General features: G+C 40.6%; 1 protein-coding gene across 4 annotated transcripts in view; it reads left to right on the top strand.

Moving 5' to 3' along the window:
* Nfia (nuclear factor I A) overlaps positions 1–21,195 on the top strand; it is a 348,579-nt gene that overhangs the window by 208,905 nt on the left and 118,479 nt on the right. For all 4 annotated transcript variants that reach the window (XM_027400457.2, XM_027400456.2, XM_027400460.2 and 1 more), the window contains one exon: positions 19,199–19,273. In XM_027400457.2, the coding sequence (XP_027256258.1) occupies positions 19,199–19,273 (75 nt within the window). The remainder of the gene's footprint in view (positions 1–19,198; positions 19,274–21,195) is intronic.

The following is a 21,195-nucleotide window of genomic DNA, read 5'->3' as shown; positions in this document are numbered from 1 at the left end:
ACCCTGTGTGGACTGCCCCACTGAGAGTGGAATCAAACTGAAAAGCCATTGTGTCCCCAGAGCCTACCCTCCTGCTTAATCTTCAGAAAGATGGAGGAGGTTTCTATGGCTTGGTTGACTGGAAAGGAGTGAGACTGGATTCAAACCCAGGACCTGGATGCAAAGGATTACCTTCCCCTCACTGTTTTCAAAAGACACACTGGCAGCCCTTCGCCTCCCTCACTTCCCTAGGTCTCTGCCTGCCTCTGTTAACATTTTCACTCATCACACTAAAACCCTTGTGTTAGAAGTTAGGGCTTGGTATAGGATTGCATTTTATCTCGGTCTTTGTTTCTGGAAGGCTTTCTCTCACTCACCCACTCTACTTTAGTACCACTGTTCATAACTAGGTACCTAAAGAACGTGGCTGGCTCATGCAGCTTATGATGGTTCTTCCCAGAATCACTTGCTTCTTCAAGTTTTGCCACCGGCATGCAGGTAATGAGTGCTGGAGTCCTTTCTGTGGGATCAGCATGGACAAGCATTGCCTTGTCATGTCTGGTATGGAAAACCCTCATGCTCCCACAGGAAGAGCTGCCTCTATGCCTGAGTTTGAGCTACTCTGTTCTTGTGTGTGTGTGTTAAAGTCCAGAAAATCCTTTTCTAATTCAGCTTACTTTCCTCTATCATAGTCAAGCTAACACTGCCCATACTGGAGGAGTCCAGAATGTACTGAGTGGATTAGTGGAAAACAGACTTTATATAAAAGCAGTAACAAAAACAAACAAACAAAAAAACCAACTCTGGTGAGACATCATGGACTTATAAGGATCTATGCATTCCACAGCCATTTCTGCTAGGACCCAAATGTCTGTGTCCCTCCCCAAGTCCATGTGTTCAAATTCGGACCCCATGGTATGTTCATAGGAGGTGGGGCCTTTGGCAAGGTGATGGGGTCATGAGGGCAGAACCCTTATAGCAGTCCCCAAAGAGCTTAGGTGCTTTTTTGTCTTGTGGGGATACAGCTGGAAGGTACCATTTCTAGGAAGAGTGCTGTCAGGGAATATCCAGACTGTTGGTATCCTTTTCTCAGAATCCCAGCAGCCAGAGGTACAGAAAATAAATTTTGTTGTTTAGAAGTCACTCAGTTTATGATGTTTTTCTAAAGCAGCCCAAATGGATTAGGACTGTAAGCCAAGAAAATACGATGTACTTCTAAACTGTAATGAGTTTCAGTCACCTGGATCAGTGACGAGAGATGAACTAGGACCCAAAGTTGACTGTGTTTTATCTCTGTGATTTTATGGAGTGTTTCTCCAGAATGACCAGGCTGGCTAGGGATTCACATGTTTGCGATCCAGATAAAGCTTCCTGAACCTTAGCAGGTCTGTTCACAGGCACCTTGAAGACTCCTGATTTCCTTGTGCCTTTTGTAATGAGAACTGATGTTCTTGAAGTAGAGCTGGGAGCTATTCTTTGTCAAGAATTAAGAAATATAGGCTGCCTCGTCTTTCTATAAATGTAAGTTGCTGTTGTTATTATTATTATGTGAGAAGCCAAGTGCCCCCTGTGGAACTGGGATGTGGCGGTGCGGAGAGAGCATGCCTGGCTATGAACACAGACAGAAGAGGTGTGATGATATTGACTCCTGGTAATGAATTTACCCTTTCCACAGATCATGACCCCCTTCTGTCGCTGAACTCCATGAGGGACACATGTCCCAGAACAACCTAGTAGCACCTGGAATGTATTGGCTTTGAATTTGTAAGCTGGAAAAATTTAATGGCCCCCAGGTTCTCTCCATTTGAATGTCAGAAATGGGCTGTGGAAAGCAAGTGGTAGTGAGAATCTTTTAACAAAGCAATGAATGGAGGCTCTTACGTGCTTTGCCGTTTAGTGCCTGAGTCAAAAGATTAGACAAGTGGGGGAAATCCCATAGGAACTCATCATCATTGTCACTGCAAATGGAAAACACCGAGATCTCATTATTTGTGACACTACAGGAAATAACAAAGATTTATTTTTTAAATGAATGAGATGAGTTTTAGTCCAGGTTCCAGAGACTCTATAAGAGGGAACCATTTGGTCAGCTTGAGTTCTCAGAGCGAGGATATTGTTCTTTTACACGAAGACCAACTATGACACATGTGGTTTTGTAATAACAACAACTACGAAAATTTACCTTTATAGGCAAACCAAGAGGGCCTAACAAGAGGTCTCTGGGGAGTGAAGATATCTTAGAACCACTTAAGTGTTTGTCCTGGCCTGTCCTTTATTAATGGTAGGAGCTCAAGCAGATCAGTTCACCTTTTATGCCTCCAATTTGTCAGGAAACAAAGAAGTCAGTAATTGACTCTGGAACTTGTTTACAGATCTAAAAGAAGCACACAGTAAGTCTTCAGTCAGCATCATCCCTGCTGGCCCTGCCATTGTCAGTGCTGTGTCACCAGGTTAACTCAGGAGACCTGCCTGTAAGATTCGGTGCTGCCTTGCAAATAAATGGACCCAGACCCAGTTAGACAGTGGTTGAAAGTCAGTGCTGAGGTAGAGTTCCTTGTTCCATTTCTAAACAAAACTAAAGAAATCCACCCTACTATTGAGCAGCTTGCCCTGCAGGGATGAGCTCTGAAGCCATTTCCGTTTGCATGGTTATAAATGGATAGAGGCCAACTATTCACCAGCTCCAGGAATACCTGTAGAGTTTCTTTCTCTATCTTGTTCTTTCATGCCCCACCCCCACCCCAGCACACTTTGCTGAGTTTCCTGGTAGAGTTTACTGACCATGCCTTTGCTGTGTTTGTCTGACCTGGAAGATTGCACATCATTTAAATAATGTGCAAGCTTAGCACCGAACCATCTGAACAGAGGAACATAGCAAAGTTCGTTGGGGAGAGATAGCTGATTTAATGCACTGTGTTAAGGCCTGTGTATTGCTGATCTTGATGTCCTTCGGCAAGGACCCAGCCCTCAAATTTATCACTTTATTTATTTAGTGTATGTGAGTGTGGGCCCCTGTATAATGCCCAAGGACAACTTGTGGGAGTCAGTTCTCTCCACTATGTGGGTTCCAGTAATTGAACTCAGATCCTTGGGCTTGGCAGCAAGTTCCTTTACTTGTTGAGCTGTCTTAGACCAATTCACAAATCTAGAAGTCATTTTTCCTTCCCTGGGTCTCTTCATGGCTCTGTAGCTTTTAATTATGAGAGAGAAATTCATGCAGAAGTTATCATATGGAAAGGTTTGGTTACATTTTTGAATTAATTCAAGAGTAAAGTTAAAGCACCAAAGAATAGTCATTTATGTGGATGTTTTCTTTTCCAGATAATTTTTCTATTTTATTAAACGATCATGTGAAGTGGGAGTAACCACTACTTTTCTTTGTAGTATGATGAAAGTCTGTCTTTAAAGCTGTTGATTTTGAACACTTTAGAATGCCCAGGGAGTTTTACTGTCACAGAGCTGTTTGCAAGCTCAATCCTGTTGGACTTTGTCAAGATGGACCTCAGGTGAAATAGCAATTCAGTATTACTGTTTGTTTGTTTGTTTGTTTGTTTGTTTTTGTGGGTACTTGGGAAATCCCTTTGGTGTGCTAGGCTAGTGGCTATGTTTTCACTACTATAGATTTGGTATGAGGCTTTAACAAGCCTATTGCTGGAAGGGTGAGATGCTGCAGTGAGAATAGACCACGGGAGAAGAATGGGCTGAGCCTGCAAACATCATGGCAAGCCTAATGCTTGTCAGAACCTCATTAATACTTTAACCAAGCTCAAACCAAGAAGTAATGCAGTGGAGGCTTTTCCCCTCATCAAAATGCCTGGGGAGGAAGCATCCTCCTTCCATTCAGCATATGGGAGAGAAAGAAGGTGGGGTGAGAGGTGTTAAATGTCTTGTGATGCCCAGCACATTCCTATGCAGTAATTTCCCCCAATGCCAATAGTGTTCCTATTAAGAAAGGGTACCAGACTCTTCAGCCTCCGTAGTATTTCCCAAAGCCCCATCTCTGGTTATGACCAGCTGAAATGCTCTGATTGGCTCATTTAAGAAAAAGTTTCAAGGGTTTTCCATGTGTGAGCTTATCTAATCCTATTTCTAGAAGTGGGGTGCTGTTAGTGTGCTTCTGATTTCTCCCCTTTCCTCCTTCTTCTCTCTTTTACCCCCTCCCTGCATTGTGCCTCTGAATTTCCTAAACACTCTTCTAGGATCAGGTTGAAGTTTCTATCTCTGGTATTCCTGGGGCTTCTTCCTCTCTGCTCCATGACAGGGGGCCTACTCTCATGCCTATGCAAATTTCATCAGGCACCCATCCAATCTTCATTCTATAACTCCAGCTCTCACAGGACACAGCTAAATTGTTTGCCTTTGGTAAATTTAATAGAATATATTAATGAATATATACTATGCTGGAGTAGAGTTAAAAGTCAGGGTTTCTTGCACCATGGTGTTTTTGTTCTGAGTCATTGTCCTGTACCTTGTCAGATATTTAGCAGTTTTCCTAACCTCTAGTGACTAAATGTCAGGAACCCCACCAACCAACAACCACCAACAATCAAAAATGTGTGTGTGTGTGTGTGTGTGTGTGTGTGTGTGTATACATTGTAGCATCACTAGTTTGCTGTTTTCATAAACAGGTATGGAGTTCTTTTCAAATTAGCAAACTGTATACCAAATTGTTGATGTTTGAATACTCTGTGAACTCTTGCAATGGCCAGAAGTTCAGTATTACAAAATGAAATATCTCTTATGAGAGCTCTTTAGAATCACCATTGAAGTCAGAGGCACCCAGGAGTAGCATCAGTGAAACTTGAAAGGGGTGCCTTTGTAAGGCAGTGGGAAGTCTGTGTGTTAATCTGTTCATTCCTCACTCTATAGATAGAATAAGAGATTGAGGACTAAAATAATTACATCAGTTGCCCCAAGGTCCTCAACCATCAGTGAAAATGAGCTGTGCATGTGTGCCCAGTTGGAAGACCTGGTCACAGTCCTGTGCCATCCACCTTTCTCTCATGTGAGTCTTTTTGTCTAGTGGAGAAGAAAGGTTCAGAATTCTGTTTAGAGGTCGATTGCCACCAAAATGTAAGCAGCTGTGTGCTACCCATTTTGTGCTGTAATGTGCCCTTCACAGGATTTTATGTCTGATATTGATGCACCTGGTAGTGTGGGTGCACACTTACAATATAAAGAGTGTGCTCTTGGGGTGGTAAGAAGTAGAGTTCAGAGCCGGGCATTGGTGGCGCACGCCTTTAATCCCAGCACTAGGGAGGCAGAGGTAGGTGGATCTCTGTGAGTTCCAGACCAGCCTGGTCTACAAGAGCTAGTTCCAGGACAGCTTCCAAAAGCCACAGAGAAACCCTGTTTTGAAAAACCAACAAAAAAAAAAGTAGAGTTCAGAGAGGTAAACCTTGGACACATGAGAGATTTGCATTTTTTTCCTCATCTTTCATACACAGGAGGCCATTGCAAAAGTTCATATCACTCAGGAGGAGCCCTTAGGTAAAAAAAGAGTGAATTAACATAGCTCCAGGGCTTCATTAGATTTCTTTATTTCCTAATTAAATTTCAAAGCCCAAATGAGTTCCTAAAGTTCGGCGTTCCCTCCCCACATGTGTGTGCTTGCACGCACCTGTAGTTATGGGTGTCCATGCATGTGGAGGCCAGAGGTTGACTTTAGATGCCTTCCTTTGTGAGTTTCCAGTTTATTCTGAGACAAGGTCTCACTGAACCTAGAGATCACTGATTGGGCAAGGCCTGCTAGCCAGCAAGCTCCAGGGATCCTCCTTGTTCACACTGACTTTTTACATGGTTCTGGGCAATCCAAACTCACTCCTCTGCTAGCACAGCATGTTCTTTACTGACTGAGCCATATTCCCAGGCCACAGTTCTTAACAGCATTCTGCAATTCATTGCTAAACACCTCCCCAGGACTTTGACCTGAAAAGAAAGTTCAAATGGGATTTTTTATTTTTTTTTTACAATAAGGCCTATTTTCTTCAGAGTCTCATTTTGAAGCTAAACAACAAATAAAAACAAACCAACAAATAAAACATATAAATTTGTATTTTTGGTAATCTTCCTCCTCTTTCCAGGGTTCTGTCATAGTGTTTGGTATAAAGATCTCATAACTTTTATCTTTTACATTTAGGAAGAAAAACAGTAAGCTAAATAGTGGATGAGGATAGATAAAACTGTATATAACAGGGCAAGAGTATTGGAAAAGGGGAATTGGCATTAAGGAGTAGTAACTACTGCAAGAGACTATGGGTTTACTGAGCTTGAGGTGGAAGACGTTACCTTCCTATTGGATTAGGTGAAGGATGGTATCTTGGGCTAAAAAGCTAAGGTTTCAGTTTGAGTAGAATCACCCGGTATGGAAAACAAAAATACTGTCTATACACCAGCTAGACATGTATACATGTACAGTAATGAAAACCATGACCATCCTGTCCATAGCATCATCTTCTGATTCATTTCCAAGGCTTGGGTCTCTGGAGCTGGTGTCTTAGCATTAAGTTTGGCAATGGTGCCATAGCTGAGAGTGGGTTGCTTGAGTTGAAATCCTGCCTGATAATCACTGGCTATATGACCTTAAGTTACTTGCCTGAAAACTGCAAGGCTGTTGCTGTAGCTGAAAATCCAGGCTATCATAGCAAGACGGAAAGGACACGGGACAAAGCAGAGAGTAGTCCAGGCTCAGAGTGAGCACTTACAAGAGATCAGCACTCACCTGCTTCTTTCTCTTTTTTTTTGTGGACACATGAAGAGATATGTCACCTCTTCCCAGCTTTGCATGGCTACTAGTGAAGATCTTGCTGGGCTTGTGTATACGGTCCTGCGGCTTCAGCCAGCATCTCCTAAAAGGTCTTCTCAGAAGCTGCTTCTGCCCTGAGAGCCCTATACCCTTCTATAGACTCTCTCACGTAACCCCCCTACACTGGACTGAGAGGACCTGAAGTTCTGCTTGTCTGCTACAGTACCCAGAGCAGAAGGGGATCCAACAAATGTTCCTAAAGAAATTGATGAAAATGTGGTTAATGTCCTTCAGGTCACAAAGGTAGTAACTGAGACCTATGTTTATATAAAAATAAATAATAAGTTATAAAAATTAAAAAATAAATATCCCCCTAGTAATCAATGCATGGAATTATGATTGGTTCAAACAAAGTGTGTGTCTGAACTAACTAAAACACTCTGTATATGGAAATAATATCAGGAAGTCATCATTACACCTGCCTTAAAAGGTGTTTTTACTAGACTGAGGACAGAGAGTTTATTGTATATGTTCTGGGTTCCCCTGTATATGGTTCCCAGGTTAGCCCCAATAAGCCAAGCTGTAGAAAAGTACCTTAAAAAATCATATTTGGTTTCTAGCACTTTTAATTTTAATTGGAACCCCAAAAATTGGCCCTGGACTCTGCTAGCTTTCTTTTACAAGTGAGTTGCTATAAAAATAAAGCAGGATAAAGTTGGCTTCCTCAGTGGTGGCCAGAAGGGTTTTCCACCTTCAAGATCGCTACAGCGCATGTCCTTCATGGCACTGCTTATAAGATTAGAGTCAGAGAGAAATACCTATGGTACTGAACAGTGCTTCGTGTGGCCCTGACAGTCTACATACAATTTAAACACGCTTTTCTCTGTGAGGGTATTTTAGGATATAAATGAAGTTAAACACATGTACACACACAGTGTGTGTGTGTGTGTGTGTGTGTGTGTGTGTGTGTGTGTGTGTGTACATACAAGTGTTCCTGCTTCATCTGTGAATATTCTGCAAGCTTGCTGAGAGGTTTATGGGTTTCCTTGGGTTAGGGACAGAAACTGAACTAAGGGGACAGCCCATTGTAAGTTATAAGGCAGAAGGACTTCGCCAACTTGGCTCTGGGTATCTGTCCTTACTTCTTACTGTTGGGAAAATGATAGGTATTGTGAAAAATGTCAGAATGATTAGAGACAGCAAACATTCAGAACGAGCTGGCAGAGCCATCCTAGTCCTCAACTAGCAGGTAACATAGGCTATCTTTAGACTTGCTGTTGGTTGACATCATGCAGCCTGTGGTTGCCTGGATTGTTCTGTTTCTGGGGTGGTATTCTCCTCTTTTAGCAGTAGGAGCATGGGGTCATTTGGGTCCTATGTTCAGTCTTATTTCCCCTGCATCTTTACACTAACCACAGAGAACAGAATGCATGTGTCTTTCCCGGTTTTACACATCACTACTGGGTTCTGTCGCAGCTATAGTTTTAAGGCTTGGCGTCTGAGAGTTTGCACAGGTGCGTTGGATACAATGTGTCCCATTATTATCACTATCCACGTAAGATTATTCAGTATTAAATACATGGTGAGGTCTGAAGATGGCATTTCTCCGCTGGGGGGTCCAATGGCAGCAGTCAGGAGTGAAGACTACTGTGCTGGGGTGCTAAGTGCCCTGCAGTGAACAGTTTCCTTCTGAACTCTGGAAGCTAAGCCCTTGGAAATGCTGACAGCCTGATGAGAAGCCGTGCAGTAACTGTGAGAATGTTAGCATGCCGTCTTCCAGCTGAGTCTGAGAGCGACTCGGTCCATTTTGTGAGAACAAAGCTCCTATTCCCTAAAATCAAGGCGACTGCCTACATCCCAAGTGCTTCAGTGATCAAAGTCATCAAACTGAAGCGTGTCGATCATCCTCCTGCCTAAAAGGCCAAGCTCTCTTAGCATTGATTTTGAGCTACGAGGAATCAAGACCCCATCTTTAGTGAGGTTTTCCGACAGCTCTGTTTATGTTGTGGTATGGAGCCAGAATACGGAGGCCCTAACAAAAATGAGTTTTTCCTCACTTAATATGCATAATAATCACATATCCTACCTAAAAATGTGAAGGACTTTCATTTGGAAAATAGATTCTAAATGCCCATTTTCTAGAGCAAGCAGCATGGATACATTAGATATCAACAACAGTTTTCAGGAAACCAGATGCTTAAAAAAAATAAAGTGAAACTAGAGAGAGGAGACCTGTTTAGTCTTTCCCTGTGAAAAAACTTAATCTACTATCGGAAAAATGCACTTTAGGTCCATTTAAAAAAATTATATTTAAAATTATATTTGGAAATTTAAATAATAGTTACTATGAATTTTGCAAATATGTACATTTATGAATAAGATTATATTTAAGGGTTACATTTGTACCTATTTTATTTGAACTAATTTAGAAGCTGAGTACTATTAATCTCTTTATTTTAAAACAACCCAGTAAAACCTATCAGAGATGTTTTTTTTTTTGAACAAGCTTTGTGTTACTTGCTTTGGAAAATAATTTTATTTTACCCAAATATTTACTCAAATTAGATTATCAACATTTGCATTTATGTATATATGTGAATATTTAATATTCCATGTCCAAAAGGCATAAGTAGCTAGAATATGTTTCTACTAAAATTTCTATAGGATTAATGATATGAGCCATTCTATAACATTCTATACTCCAGGTTCTTTGCTAAACATTTAACATTTACTGTATCATTATCCCTAACAACAAACTAATATGGCAGGTGTAATCTTTAGTGTCGATTTACAGACAAAGAAATTAAAACTTGGTATAATTTAGTATTTTAACATCCATGGTGCTTCTGCTGCACTATATGTAAATAATACCATGCGAACATAATTTCTGAATGGCAAAAATGAATGAACATTTTGCCATATGGCTCCTCCTATGCAAGAAAGACAAATGTATTCAGGTCTATCCCAATTTACATTTAGCTCAGAGAGTTGGGTTTTTCTAATCACAAACAAGTAACATCACACTTAGCATGTTTGGTAATTACACATCTGAAATTGGGCTTAAAACATAGTTAAATTTAAAACTAATTCTGGAGAAGTTTACTGAACAAGGCAAAACTAACTTCACTTTAAGTAAAGTTTCACAAGCAATGGTAACAGACACTGGCAGGTTTGGGACTCTGTTGCAAGCTGACACTTTGAGGGAATGTTCTTAGCAAAACACTCACTTCAACGGAAATTAGGTCAGCCTTCTGGAACATTTATCATGTGTACCTGTCACCAGCCAGACCCAGTCCTAAAGTGAACTGAGATCACACACAGTGGCCCTTCCTTCTCTGAGAACTGCAAAGGACAATATAAACCAATAGTTGTACAAATATGTGAGTTTGGCAGACGCTCCCATGAGACTAAGGCCAACACCCATATAGTTGCTCTGGGGATTGAATTCCTTAATACTCTGTTTATAGAATTTTGAAACAGTAAATGGATTTGGTCTGTTCTGAAAAACACTCTGTCCCATGGCTCATTTAGAAGAACATGTACATTTGCTATAGAAGGGTGTGGGCAGATGGCCCGCATCTGAGTTGGAAGACAGAGCCACCAGCTTCTGTTTGTTCCATATCATTCAACCAGGTTGGTTTTGCCAAACACAGGTAATTGTTTGCATAGTTGCAAGGCCACCTCTTCTGAAGCCAAATAATTGCTAATTTGAAATTGCAACAAGAGGAATCAGCAAAATCCAGAGTGGTGGAAGGTAAAATAGAGTGCACTGTAAAACCAAAACAGCATAAATGAGTCATAGCGCCGTGTCCTTTCAGTAATCATGTGGCATCATTTTGGTGGTTTCGGAGCAATGAGAAGTGAAAGTGCACCTGCGTCAGCATATCTGTTTCAGCACAAGGGATGAGGGTTTCGTGGATTAAAGTGACCATATCTCTGAGCCGTTATCCCTGTATCTACCAGGTTAGGTTAACCTCTTTGGACTCATCTTTTCTTATGTCCTTGTTGAGTGAGAAAACCTACAGACTTAACATTACTAACATATTCATGAAGTAAGGTAAAGAAAAGGGTGAAATCATGAAATGCATACACAGTAGCAGGAGTCTGCATGTCAAGGAAAAAAAAAACAGTAGGATACATGATGTTCATTCATCCACATGCACTGAGTGAGGACATGTAGTATGTTCTAGACTGTTGATGATAAAGTTATAGTGCCCAATCCCCCACTACCACCACAGCTGCCACTGTGTGTGTGTGTGTGTGTGTGTGTGTGTGTGTGTGTGTGTGTGTGTGTGTAAGTGTGTGTGTCTCTCTGTGGGTGTGCTCGCATGCACATGAGTGCACAAGTGCCCGCCGCCTCTCTCTGGGATGGTTCCCAGTGAAATGTCCACAGTAGAGATCATTTAAGCACTCAAGGAAAGCATTATTAAACTTCAATACATGTTCCCTTTAAAATGTAATATGTAAAAACAAAAAGAAAGTTTTGCTGTGTCTCTGTGGGCCTGCTTCATATGAGAATGTGAATCGTACAGCTGGGGAAGAAAATGGAGGATGACGACGAAATCCACCAACGATTGCTTGCTTCGGAAAAGAAAAACAATTAAAAGAAAACTTAAAAAAAAAATAAAACCTCACCAACTTTCTTGCTCACACTCTATTAAGCCAGGACCAGGAAACAATTTCTAATCAGCACTGTGATCTGGGCCCAGATTGTGCAGCCTTTTGTACCAGGCCTCAGATCTGTACTCTATTCACACATGCTCACTTCCAGCTGTTGTCATTGAAATCCCACATAATCTTCCAAGGTCGAAGGGCAGTCACCCATGGCTGCTGCAGTTAAAAGGTTATGCTGATTTCTGTTGTCAAATATTGGCCCCTTTCTCTTCCAATCACTCCCATTCTACTTCTTTTTAACAAGAAAAATCCAGCCTAGAATTGCATTACATGACTTTAAAGTCTTAAAAAGTGTTCCTTCATTGTACTTACCCGATGTGGCCTGAACAGTCTAATTCATTCTGTTATATTTCACAAAGAAGTATCTGGTACCTCTAAAATACTTTGTGCTTGTGCTAGACCAGCAAACTTCAAAGTATTGTGGCCTACACGATTTTTAACCTGCAATACTTTCTGCAGAAATGTAAAATATAGACCCTATGATTAAATAAATACCCACAAATTGTGGCATTAATGATAGAGTAATTATTATGAGAATTGTACAAAGCAAAATGCCTAAACAACAGAAGCTCTTTGTGAACTTAAATATTAACTAATGTTACAGAATTTGGAAAACTACATATCCCTATGTATAAAATAACTCTTAAGATTGGCTTTTCTCTGTAGCCTTGGAACATAATTGAGAGCATTTTTTAACGATGTATTGCTTCGGTTCATCAATGATTTTCTTTCCATGCTTAGTGAACCAAAATCAGTTTTGAGTGTCTTAAAATTGGCACATAGCTGCTGGTCATCGTCTCTCCTTGTCATTGCCCGTTTCTTATGCCGGTTTAGTGAGCTGAGCTCTGTTAATGGTTTCACAGCTACATGAATTAGACCTAAAAAGGGAAAGCAGGGTGATGGGCCATGAAGGTTTTCTGCTGTTTTACACCCATGAACCAGGATAGCCCTCGGGTGATCCAGTTCCATGTCTGTTTCATTTAAGATAATCAGTTTCAGATGTATTCAGGGAATAAATTTACTTATTTTTCCCTAATATATGCAAGAGTTCGTAGTAGAAGCTGGAGTTATTACAAATAGTTCCAGCCATTTGTCAATTACCAGTTGTTACTGTCCATGTTTGTAGGCAGCTTTGATTTAGAACATGAAAGCAATAAGGTTGGTCCAAATCCCCCTTTTAGTTTAAAACTAAGTTAATTTAAAAGCATCAAAATTAATTTTTTTTAAAAAAATCAAATGTGTAAACTAATGCTTCTTCTATGCTAAGTATAGTGGCTTAACTTAGTTCATGTAAATTTTTCTCCATTTGTTTATATTTCAATTGCATATTTGAAAACATAGTCCCCAAAATTAATATTTCTCTGTTCTTACACTAGTCTCCACTTGCAAAACATCCATTTCTGTTGTGGCCAAAATGTTTGGAGGAGACAGGGAAGTTAATTTACTATCATTAAAAAAAAAACAATGAATGGAAGGATTTTCAGCCTGGAGGAGGGGAACTGGCTTGAGAGCTCATCCTCAGATATTTAAAGGGTAGCAGGGTGGGGGAGAGAGAGAGATTTATTCTGCCTTTACCAAAGGGCAAAACTGAGATATTTAGAAATTTATGGGAAGAAACACATACTTAATGGATTGTTTAAAAAAAACTTGACTTTTATTAATCTAAATATCTTCGTTAAAACATGGTATTGGTCACTCAACTAATAGGTGGCCTTGATGGTTCCTTCCACATCCGGATTCTTTAATGATGTCATACATCTAATGTTCACAGACATATACCAAATAAGTTTAAAAATACTCTGAATTTTAGATGTTTTGCTAATAAATGTGGTCCTTTCATTAATTATTCAGTCACTTATAACTCAAACAAATGTTGTGAAATCATCAGGCGATCAAATTTAGTTTAATTAAATGCTACTGATATTTGTTTCACCACCACATAGTTACTCCCAAGGCAAAATATTATGTATTATATCATTCTTATGTCTTTACAAATTCTTCATGTTTCTAACACAAGGAATTGTTCCAGAAACCAGAAATATCACAGATTTCTCCAATGAATGGCAAATAATTTAGTCATCATATAACATAAATTAGGCTATAGTTAGAAATTGACTTTATTGAACCCAAAGAAATGAATACCTCCATTAAACTCCTAAAAGACCTGTTTTCTGAGATATCCAAATTGAGTACAAAAGTAACTATTTCAGTGTCAATAATAACAGTCATTTATATGCTGCAATAGAGGCCCACCAAATAAGATTATCTAAGTCACTGACCAAATACTGCACAGAGAGAATTGGATTGTGCTGGGCTCTTTGACAGTGTAAGTTCATAAGCAATAGCAATGCCCTTCTGGTTTATTAGCAAGAGATGATGTCAATGAGGTGAGAGACTAGTGACAAAAGACAAGTGCAACAAAATCCCTTCATAGCTTCACATTATTAATTTCAGGTCTTTGGGGCAAAGTCAAGTTTAACTTCGCCTTATTTATTGAGCATGTATGAAATACATGGAGCTCTATCCCTTGTTCAGTACACAGAAGGAGGAAATGGACTTCAGGGAGGTATAGGGAGATACCCACCCCACCCACACCTGTAGCACTAACCACACCCGCTTGGGCATGGTCACAGGTGAGGACCAGATGGAGGGGGGACTAGATCTGGGGTCCGGGACCCCAGAGGTCTCTTTTGCTTCTGGGCAGGTCACAGAAGAGCAGTCTCTGTGGATCCTTAGAGCAGGAAGCTGTGGTGGCCGTCTGTTTCTTCTATAAGTGACTTCTCCCTGAAATAAATTAATATTAATACTTGGTCCCATGAATCATTATCCGTTCCTCCACAGGAAGCAGTTTTCTTTATGGAACTAGTGTCCTCTGAGAAGTTAGTACAGTGGCTGCACATCCCAAGACACCCAGACTACTGTTGGAATAAGATAGGATGAGAATAAGGGACCTTTTTCCTTCTCAGTGGCCGAGGACCACGGCCTGGAAAAAAGGCTCTGTTCTTAGCCTGTGATTTACTAATGGTGGAGACTTAATTACTAAGAAGAGAATGGAAAGCATAGCTTAATGAAACCAGCTGTGCGCTACAGTCAGGCTACAACCATAACCAGACAAGATCTGATAATTCAGGACAGGGACAGCCTTAGTATCTTTCATTTTTGTTTTTTGTTTATTTGTTTGTTTGTTGTGGTTTTTCCAGACAGGGTTTCTCTGTATTGTTTTAGAGGCTGTCCTGGAAGTTATTCTGTAGACCAGGCTGGCCTTGAACTCACAGTGGTCCGCCTGCCTCTGCCTCCCGAGTACTGGAATTAAAGGCGTGCGCCACCAATGCCCAGCCAGTCTTGTCTAAGTCTTACCCGTATCCTCCTTACATTCAGACTTCGCTGTGTGGAAACACTCGGCTTCCTTTAATGGTCAGCCCTCACAATGGCTTGTTCCTGGTTCTCTTCCCCAACCTCTAGGCAGTTCAGTGGATTACCACATCTCAGCAAATCTAACTTTTCCTTTCCTGCCTTAACATTCAAGGTAGATGGATGTTCAGTCTTCCCATGAAATGTGACTTGTTTCTAGAGAATGACAGTTTCCATGATAATTGCTGATATCGTTGAGGTAAAGTGAATGGCTTTTTCTGAGTACTTAAAAAGACTGTCTCTTTATATTCTGCTGTTCCAGAGAGGCTCCTCCCTCCCCACTGAGAAAGGTTGACTCCCAAGTATCAAAACCTATGCTCTACTTGTGAATTCATTGAGCAAACTTCAGTGAAGGAACTTCTCAGCTGTCTTATATAAAATGTAATGAGACCTGTCCCTATTTCAGTCTCCTATACAGTTGCTCTAGACTTAGATTTAGGCCATCGAGCAGGGTCACACTGCATCATTGATGTCAGGGGGTACTTAACCGTGGTCCGTGTTTTCCCATCATGTCTAAGAGGCCCTGCTCAAAATGGAAATCTCAAAGAGTTTCCGGAGTTGACTAGGTTTACTCAGTTCCAGAGTTCACAGAGATCTGTATCATTAATAACATCTATATTGCAAACTACCAGAATTTACTTTGTATTTTTGTTTCCACTTTTTCCTCATCTTGCAATAATGTACAGCAACCTGATCAGTGTGATTTCCCTGCAAGTCATTTTTATGACTCTCTGTTTGTGAGAATGAAAGATTAATATGCTGGGGTTGCTTAGTAATTGTGTCCACCATCTCACTTTTTCCATCTTTTCGTAGGTTTCCTGTCATATTGCTGTCACCTAGCAGAGTTCATCAGCAGGTTTCCAAATAACTAGTGAAGGAACAAAACTAGCCACTTAAAGTTAAATAGAGTGTTTACACAGCCCTTCTGTCTGTCAGGGACAAGTTATAAATAAAATCTGTCTGATAATTCAGGTCTACTGTGAAGCAGAGATGCTACCATGGGAGCATATGAAATATTTACACTGTTTGTTTTCATATTTCTGCCTTTCATACATCCATTTGCATGCATTCCCCTTCCACTTTATCCCGAGACAGTAGGCTACTGATAGAAGGGTGAAATTATTTTTGCAGTGATGTTCTCAGTCACCATGATCCTAGTTTAAGTGTGAGACTAGATTTCTTAGGGGCAGGTGTCAATGTCCATTGAACAGTTCTGCCCTTTGACTCTGCTTTTGTTTGCTATCCCCCGACAGTGGACCAGAATGGCAACCATTGCACACACCCAGGCATTTCTCAGCACAGAAACCAATGGCACCCTCTCTAGCAGAAGCCACATAGAAGTGGGTTGTTTTTCCTGTTCACTTTGGAAGTAATATGTATGGATGGCTTGGTTATATTTGAATGGTTTAGTTTTCCAGTGCTTGGTTTAGTTCAACCTTATTACAAAAAAAAAATGTGAGAAACCAATAAATTCTGTGACGGTGTTTATTAAAAAATGAGGTCAGTTTGAGTTCTGTTCACTTAGGGTCTCCCTGGAGTACTGCCTGCTTGCCAGATACCTTCCTTCAAGCTGGAGCAACAATGACACAAAATAGACACTGGTAGCTCAAAGGGGGCACACTCAACATGAGAAAAGGGGAATCGCCATAGTGTGTGCCAGATGCTGTGTTAGAGCCATACACAGCACATCTGGCCAGTGTTAAAAACAGAGAAGGAAGTCCTTAGAGAAGTGAGGTCAGCTAGGGCAGATGGCTGACAGAGATGACAAGAGACTGGGTCCTGAAGGACAGGTGGGAAGTGGCAAAGCCATAAGGTGTTGGTGCTACACCTGTGGGACTCTTTCAAGGTTTCTGATAGAACAGTGTGCACTGCAGACATTTTCCTCTTCTGTACTTGCTATTCTCCTACCTGGGAGCCTTGGTACACTTGCCAAATAGCTCATCCACTCTCTGTCCTAGCCATTCTCTCAGTACCTTTCAGACAGCGCCTTTTAGGAAAGGTTTTCCCTCCCCATCCTTTCTAATGCTTTTGTTGTGTGTTCCCTTTGTGTCACTTGGACTATTTACACTTTTTCCCCTAGTAATCTGTTATAAACCCTTTGATGTCTCTATGACTAAACTGCAAATTCTCTGAAATTAGGGACCATAGATCCAGCACCGTGCCTGGCACATGGTAGCTGCTAGGCAAATATGTGTTAAGCGAGTGAACGGTCAGATCTGCCTGGCTTCAGATTAAAGAACAGATTGATGAGGATGCCAAATGAGTAAATGGATAGTAGACAGCAGATGGTCTGGAGACTCCCCTTCAGGGTGATGAGAACTGGGGATGCCCTCAACCTCAGTCTTGGGAAAACTAGAAATATGAGAGATGGAACGACACAGAATAGAAACCTAATCAATGTGGACACATGGGAAAAGGCAATTGTATAATTTCAGAGTGAGGATGACACAAAACATAGAAAACTAAAGACTTTGGATGTGTTGGGTCCAAGGCTACCTGTGAGATGTCTAGGATAGCATGTCTGGTAGATGCTTGGTTTAGAAGTTTGGAATCCAGGAGGACCTAAAGAAAAGATGTCAGCATCACTGTTTTAAAGATTTACTCATCTCTTTATTCACCAATATTCACTAGCGAGTGATGACAAAGGTCACCTTCTTCCCAAGCCTTTCCATCAAACTCAAACTAGTCTTGAAGATAGACTCTCTTTGGGGTGGCAGAATTAAGGTGGCAGGTCTATGTTTGTACTACTTAGTTCAGAAATTCTAATTAGTCTTTCCCAAAAATACAGGCTTCCAGGGTTTGGTATTGAAGCAAGTGTAAGCCCATAACTTGTGGGACAAAAAGAGATGAGCAAGAGATGCACTTCCCATTCAGCTGTGGTTTTCTGGATGTTGTGTGCATTGAGTCCACATTCGTGTAGCGGATTTCCTTTGTTATGGTCTGTGGGGTAAATGTGATCTTAATGGTGTCCAGTAAAAAAAAGAAATGTTATGATCTGTTTTAACAAGACCTCATTAAGAGGATTTTTTTATTTGCTGAAGTTTTTACTTCTTGGTTCTCTCAGTCCAAGAGACAGTACCTCCAGCACTTACTAAGTAAGATTCCCTAGACATACTGGTCTGTAGGTCTCTTTGAATAGCCTAAAGTTTAGAACCATTTTAGTACCATAGATACCCTACAATATATCGGAATTAGCTGAAAAATTTAAGACTCGGTAAAATCCCTCCTTATTCAAAACTCTGTTGTAATCAAAAGAACTCAGTTCTGCTAATGACCCTCTAGAGCATGGATCTTCTGTACATGTCCATGTGTGGCATATGATAAACTTTCTGGTATGTGTGCACTGAAGTACATGAGTTCTCTTCCCCTCAGCAATGTATGATATCTAGCTTTTTTGCAGGATGCATAAAAATGGGTTGCTTTGTGTTCAGATTGGTCCATTTTCTTATTGTAAAGAACAGGTTTTTAAAAATCTCTCCAACTAACCCTTGCTCCAGTGATTCACACTTAAAGGAGGTAAAGATTAAGCTGACTTAAGCAAATGTCTCAAGTATAATATGCCTTGTAAGACACAGAATGAAAAGTGTAGGCACAGGAATGGAAACCACCTGTATTACACTGCGCCCCCCCTTACCATTTGTAAACTTAATGTTTCTGAATACATCATGAGTTGTACAATGTTTGTGGATAAATACACAATCAGATCTTAGAGAAAATTAATTATATCCAACTAAAATTAAGCAAACACAAAATTTAAAGATGAAACAATTTTGAACCATATATTTTATTAAAAATTCAACCAACATAAAACCTTTTTTGTCTAAACAAATATGAATTTGTGTGTTTGTACAAAACAATTTGTTTTCACATTTCAAAGACTGATTTTGCATTTCCTGTCTGGCTCTTCCAGAGTTCCATGTGTAAGGGAACTAGAAAAGAAGGGACTACCTTTAAATTTCATTTGATTTAAGTAAACAGGCGACTAAACCCAATCAGACATTCTTGTGATGAATGTTTCAAACCATTGTAGAGCTTGGCTCTCCTGGTTCTTTACCAGGGATGCTGGGTCCCCATTGCTAAGCCTCAGGGGTCACCTCTTTTCTTTCTCTGTTTTTAAATTCTCTTTTGTTTCATATTTCCTGTTGATTTTTTAAAGCATCTCAAAAATCACCCAGCTGTTGTTTCAGAACTTTTCCACAACCTCCAGACTCAACCCAAAAGCTGTCTCTGTCACCAGATGACTGTGCCCCCTCCCACAGGAGCACCAAGGGGGCTGAGTCTGCACTTAGACCTCACGTACTTAATCATAAGGTGATGAGTATTTATACTCGTGTTGTCAAGCAGTTTCTATTTATGACACTTGGTTTTCTTCTGATTTTGTTTCCACAGGACATTTGGGCTTCCAGGACAGTTTTGTCACATCAGGTGTTTTCAGTGTGACCGAGCTAGTAAGAGTGTCACAAAGTAAGTATAGTTTTGCTCTGATTTGGTCCAAATTTGCCTTCAATTTGTGTTTCCCCTCTTGGGCATTAACACTTTCAGAAAATCCTTTATTGGTCTTCTCCTTAGAGGAACTATCCCACTGAGTTTGTTTAAAAGGCAGTATTTTTAAACTAGGAATAATTAAGTATTTTAATGTGAGACAATTGTGGTGAGGACCAATGGACCAATACTGAATGTCTCCCATAGGCCTGGGTACATAGTGTGGACTTGACTTTAAAAGATCCTGAATCTTCCCTCTGATTTCTAAGGAATTCTGCATTTAAGAGAATTTGTTTCTGACCTTTAAGCAATGCTAATGGTCTCAGTTTGAGTGGCACATTACAGTGTGGTCATTACCAACTTGTCGATAACAACTACAGCAATGACGGAAGAGTACGTGCCACCACCCAGTTCTGTTGATCAAAGGCCCATTGATTGTATGTTTGTTATGGCTTAATAGTCTAAGAAGCATGGAAGTCTGTCTGTCTTTGACTCTCGGTCTCTTCTTTCCCCACCTCAGATGTACAGTTGCCCTCCCTCCAAAACATCTCTGTTTTAAAAGCATTCCTAAAGTGACTATCTGCTCTCTGTCTCAATTTAAAAGTGAAATTACAAGGGAACCCAAAGAAACAACTAAGCTGGGCTCATAGAAACTCAGAGTCTGAAACAACGGCCAGGGAGCCTGCATGTCACCAACCCAGGCCCTCTACATATGCGTGACAGTTGTGTAGTTTGGTCTACTTGTGGGACCCCTAGCAGTGGGAGCAGGGGCTGTCCCTAATGCTTTGGCTGGTTTCTGGGAACCTATTCCTCATACTGGGTTGCCTTGCCCAGCCTTAATACAAGGAGAGGAGCTTAGTCCTACCTCAATTTGATATGCCATGCTTTGTTGATACCCATGGAAGGCCTGCCCCTTCTGAACAGAAACAGGAGGAGTGGATAGGGTGGGGATGGGGAGAGGTGGGGGGATGGGAAGAAAGGAGGGAGGGGAAACTGCAGTCAAGATGTAAAATAAATGAATAAATCTAAATAACAAAAAGTGAAATTAAACATAAATATTAAAGGTTTACTCTTATATCCTCTACCTACTTCAACATACTAAAGGTAGTAAGTTTATATTGTTAAACATGACTTCCAAGTGGCATCAAGCCCTTTATGGAAGGAAACAGAGTTTGTAGCCCCTGATGTATGTGTTATAGACTTGCAAGGATGCCCAGGTACCAGTTGGCCCTAACAGATGCCAGAAAAGTCAAGCCAGCCTGATCTTCCAAGCCTAGATTCTTTCAGCTCTTGTTTCAGTCATCATAGGCTGGAAGAATGTTGAGGGTCCAAAAGACAAGATATGATGTGGGCCTGAAGGAAAATCCAGGAGTTCTGGAACATTTATTATTTGCTAAGTACTCTGCTAGGCCTTGGAGAAGGGTACATCATTTAATCCTTGCAAGAAACTCTAAGGTTATAGGTAATCCTTAGGATCATTTATCTAGTTGAAGTCTTTTATTCAAAGTTAAACAGTGAGTAAATGGTTCAGCTAAGCCTTGATGTAGCTACAATCTATACTCTGAGACTAATTCAGGGGGTTTGAGAAACTTTTCTGTTTGAGACCAGGAATTGAGTAATGGAAAGGCAACTGTGCATGCTAGAATTCTAGCAATCAGAGAGGCTGCCATTGGTGGTGAGGTACTTCTGGAGTCCTCAAGGGGAGGCAGTAGAAGGAGCAGGTAGATGCAATGGAGATCCTGTGGCTATATTATGAAAAGTGTACAAAGTACCAGTTGAGTGGGAGCTAGATGGCTTTGTTGAATAGGAAGACATGTGCATGGTTGATTAGCCAGTCTATGATTTGGCAATAGACAGATAACAATGCACATATATTAAAAGTGGTCAATATTCTACATTTTCTT

Source organism: Cricetulus griseus, chromosome 2, assembly GCF_003668045.3.
Source record: "Cricetulus griseus strain 17A/GY chromosome 2, alternate assembly CriGri-PICRH-1.0, whole genome shotgun sequence".
NCBI lineage: Eukaryota > Metazoa > Chordata > Mammalia > Rodentia > Cricetidae > Cricetulus > Cricetulus griseus.
This window is presented reverse-complemented; position numbering and strand designations above follow the sequence as displayed.